The sequence below is a fragment of the Propithecus coquereli genome, unplaced genomic scaffold (genome assembly GCF_000956105.1).
Source record: "Propithecus coquereli isolate 6110/MARCELLA unplaced genomic scaffold, Pcoq_1.0 Scaffold927, whole genome shotgun sequence".
Classification (NCBI taxonomy): Eukaryota; Metazoa; Chordata; class Mammalia; order Primates; family Indriidae; genus Propithecus; species Propithecus coquereli.
The window spans coordinates 103670-108062 of record NW_012155585.1 but is presented as its reverse complement, the minus strand read 5'-3'; the positions used below and the strand labels follow the sequence as shown (position 1 = coordinate 108062).

Sequence of the window (4393 nt, the reverse complement as noted above, 5' to 3'; positions counted from 1 at the left end):
GGTAAACTGATACCTCCCAGTTTGTTCTTTTTACTTAAGATTGCTTTGGCTATACGAGGTCTTTTCCGTTTCTACTGTTAATAACTTTTGAGTTACAGCACAACTTTTTTCACCTTTAGTCTCTTTCAGAATACAACTAAGTATCTAATTTTCTGTTTTAAATCTTTTTTGTTTAAAAATACTGGATATGATCTCTGTTTACAGAATGGATTCTAATGGACCCTAGAAGATCTACCAGCTCTATAATAATGTATGGGGAAATAACGTCAAGTTTAATTGTGTCTAATCACTAACAGATTCCGTTTCAAATGTGAATATTTTCATACATTTATTTCACTTCCACTGATAATTGTATGCATCTTATATGATCAAGACTGTGAGAAATACAGTGTGGTATGTTAAGACAGTTCTTGCCTTCATAATTTTACACAAAGTAGGGATGAATGAACATAATAGTCCAATAAAAATTGACCTTTGTATAGTGGTTTATAGCATTTAAAGCATGACGTGTTATAATCCTCAAACCCAAAAATAGAGACAGGGAAGATATTATTATTTTAATATGTACATGAGTTCAGACTTTCCCAACTTTACTCTGTTAGTCAGTAGCATAGCTGGCACATGTACCCAATATTCTTTGCTGCCACTCTGCCAAAAGGAGGAAAAATATGTTTAAAGTGATCGTTTCAATGAAATATCTCATCAATTTGTTACAAGATTTCTGAGGTGAATTTTCTGGCTGGAAAGATCAAACGTAGCTTCCTGTAGGGGAACTACATTGAGGGGGGATTTTCAAGTGTATGTTGCAGTCTCCGTCGCATTCCCTCACATTTATCATGAGGAGATTCTCTTGCTGAAGAGTTTCCGCAGGGCAGCCTTCATGTCCCGATTTCTCAGACTATAGATGAAAGGATTTAACATTGGAGTCATTGCGATGTACATCACAGTTATTACTGCATCCTTTAGACTGTACCTAGTCAGAGGGCGGAAATACGTGCCCATGACTGTCCCATAATACAAAGAAACAACTGTGAGGTGAGAACCACAGGTGGAGAAGGCTTTGAGCACACCCTTGGTGGATGGAACCCGTAAGACTGTGGAAAAGACCCAAATATAAGAGATAATGATGCATAATAATGGCACTGAGAAAACACCAGCCCCCAGATACATCATCTTCACATTAAAGTGGATGTCAGAACAGGACAGTTTGAGCAAAGAGGCAATGTCACAGTAGAAGTTGGCCACATCGTGGTTGTCACAGGAGGACAGACTAGCTGTTAGCAGAGTGTGGGGGAGGGAATTGGCAGCTCCAACCATCCAAGACCCAACAACTAGCAGGACAGAAGACTTTGGACTCACAATTGTTGTGTAGTGAAGTGGGCGGCTGATGGCCACAGCTCGATCATATGCCATCACGGCCAAGATATAGCTGTCTGTGTTAGCCATGGCAAGCATGAAATACATCTGTGTTAGGCATCCTCCAAAGGAGATGATTTTGCTGCCCAAGAGATGGCTGGCTATCATCTTGGGGATGCTTACAGATGAGAAGAAGATGTCAACCAAAGAGAGGTTGGCAAGGAAAAAATACATGGGGTTGTGAAGGTGAATGTCAGAGTGAATGGCCAAGATGATGAGCACGTTTCCAATCAGTGTGATGGGGTAAACAAATAAGAAGAAGATGAAGAAGAAATCTTGTTCCTGTTGACCATTGACTCCCAGAAAGATGAATTCCAGGGTTGATGACTAATTTACTTCTGTCATGGATTCTTCAATAGGAAAGGGGAGAAAAGCCAGAATTATTAGGAAATTATTTTGTGTAATGATCTTCCTTACCCATCACTTTTGACTCTGGGGATCAGACATGTCTATACCTGGTTTTACTGAATCCACAGTAATCCACAGTAATTTCCCGATTTCATTGGGAAAATTCTGGTTGATAACTGAAACTAATTGACAGGTAGCCCCAGGACACTTACACCTAAGAAGGGAACAATCTGTAAATTAGAGGTGCTCATCCTCCTGAACCCCAGCGCCACACCCAAACACCTACAATTTAATCATTTAGCAAATAGTTAAATTTCATAATCTGTGTGCTGCACACTTTGGTAAGCCTTATGGAAAAATCATAAATATTTGACAGTTTATTCATCTATTTATTCAATGAAAAGACATTGTCTCTGCTCCCAAGGATCTTAGAAACTAATAGAGATGCTGGAATCATACACTAATTTTATTACACGTGGATGAGGAAAGGACAGTACCTTGAAGTCTTTGAAAACAACATTCCAATGCAAAGAATGTGTGGTACAAGAGCACCAGGATAATTAGAAATATTCCAGTGATCAAACTCAGAGTGAGCCCAGAGGCCCGGAGGTAATAGGTGTCTACATTGCCATTAGAAGACTATAAATCACAAGGAGCACAAAGCAGATTTTCAACATCTCCTTTGATATGTTTTAACTCTTTCCAAACCCTTAAATATATGGAATCTACTGTTTTTATCTTCCATCTTCTCTATTTTTTCTTCATTGTTTCTTTTGGTGACTCATCTAACTCCATAGTGACTTCAACTACTGCTTAATAGACTCTCAGATCTTCACCTGAATGTTTGATCTCTTTTCTCCATGTTTCCAATATTAAGTCATCCTGCCCACATGTCTGACCAAATACTGTGCCCTTCACACACTACCTAAGTAGATCATAAGCTTTTCTTGAGGAGGAAAATATCATCTTGCTTATTTTTATCTCCTCTAGAGACATTAGTGTAGAATATTGTTCATTTAAGGCACCAATAAGTTTGTACTCTATAATTCTTAAGTTGAATCCAGGTTTATTTCATGATTTCCTCACATGGGAGATACTCACAGGCACACTGAACCAATTTACATTTCACCTCTACATCTGACCTTGCTGATTCTTCTTTTAAAAAAAGTCTTACATAACTCAAAATTTCTACTTATTCTCTTAGTACTTCAGCTTAGACTATCATCATTTTCCACCTGAAGTATTGTAATGGTCTCTTAACTGCTTACAAGTTCTCTGCTCTTTGATCCATCTTATACTCTGAGACACGCTAATTGGGGCAGAGACTTCTAGCTGCTCACCCAAATCCACGCTATTCTCTTCCTCTTCGTCATTCAGCTAGACTCTATTTCTCAGACCTCCGTTGCACTGAAGGTGTTCATGAGACTGAATTGTAACCAATGCATTTATAGCTTCCAGTTATAGGCTTTCTCCACATTATCTTTGCAAACCTAATGCAAGTGGCCAGGACAATAAGTGAGATGATGGTGTCACATGGTGGAATCAGCCTGTATTGCTAGTTCTCCACATCTGGGAGAGTCACTCACCATCAAGAAGGTGCATTGGAACTATTATGTAGGAGAGAAATGAGATTTTATTCTGCTTAAAAAATTACACATTTTGAGATTTATTTGTAACTGTATTCCAGGATATTGTAACTAATGCACTAATTTTTAAAAGAGGTTATAATTTTAAAAGTTTAAATCTATAATTAATTCAATCACAAATTCTCAGAGTTTCCCATATTAGACGTACCAGACATGGGAGATACAGGCCTAATTATCTTACTCACAAATATGATGTGCTTTTAAATATCTGTACCTAATAAATTTAGTTTTCTCTCTTGAAATGCCATCTTCACACAGAATTATTGTAACTCAGAGTTGAGAAAGTTCACTAAAGCTGGAGGGCTCAGAGACTGTGGTTAGTTTATTTGGTAAGTGTGAGATTTCAGAAGGGGGCTCTTGACAACATCGCAGACTATGCTGATGCTGAGAGGTGTTAAATTCTTATTAAAACACATAACAATTCTAGAGACATTATAAATTTAAAATAAATAATACACAGAGCAAAACCTAAAAGAGAGAAATGGGAATACCCAGGTATGACAAATAAAAACAGAACTTGAAAAATTATAAGCCATAGCTGAAGCTATGGTGACCTCTTGGGGTTTCTAACTGGGAATAAGATCTTAATGGCTGGCTGGGTGCGGTGGCTGATGCCTGTAATCCCAGCACTCTGGGAGGCTGAGACAGGAGGACTGCTTGAGCTCAGGAGTTCGAGACCAGCCTGAGTAAGAGTGAGACCCTGTCTCTACTAAAAATAGGAAAAATTAGCTGGGTGTGGTGGTACGTGCCTGCAGTCCCAGCTATTCGGGAGGCTGAGGCCAGAAGATCGATTGAGCCTAGGAGTTTGAGGTTGCTGTGAGCTATGATGACTCCACGGCACTCCAGCTCAGGCAACAGAGTGAGACTTTGTCTATGGCTGGGTCTGGTGTTACGCCCTTTGTTCAGGAGATGTAGCCATAGAACCATATGAACCAGGGAGCTTAATTTGAGATTCTGCATAAAACATTTGAAGTGTTATCTTA

At 38.9% G+C, this 4393-nt stretch overlaps 1 protein-coding gene across 1 annotated transcript; it reads right to left on the bottom strand.

Annotated features, from left to right (window-relative positions):
- Nucleotides 1-834: 834 nt before the first annotated feature.
- On the bottom strand, nt 835-1761 carry LOC105826850 (olfactory receptor 1A1-like). The gene is given in 1 exon segment (XM_012664860.1): nt 835-1761. A coding segment is annotated over 1 exon segment (927 nt).
- Between the last annotated feature and the right edge of the window lie 2632 nt (nt 1762-4393).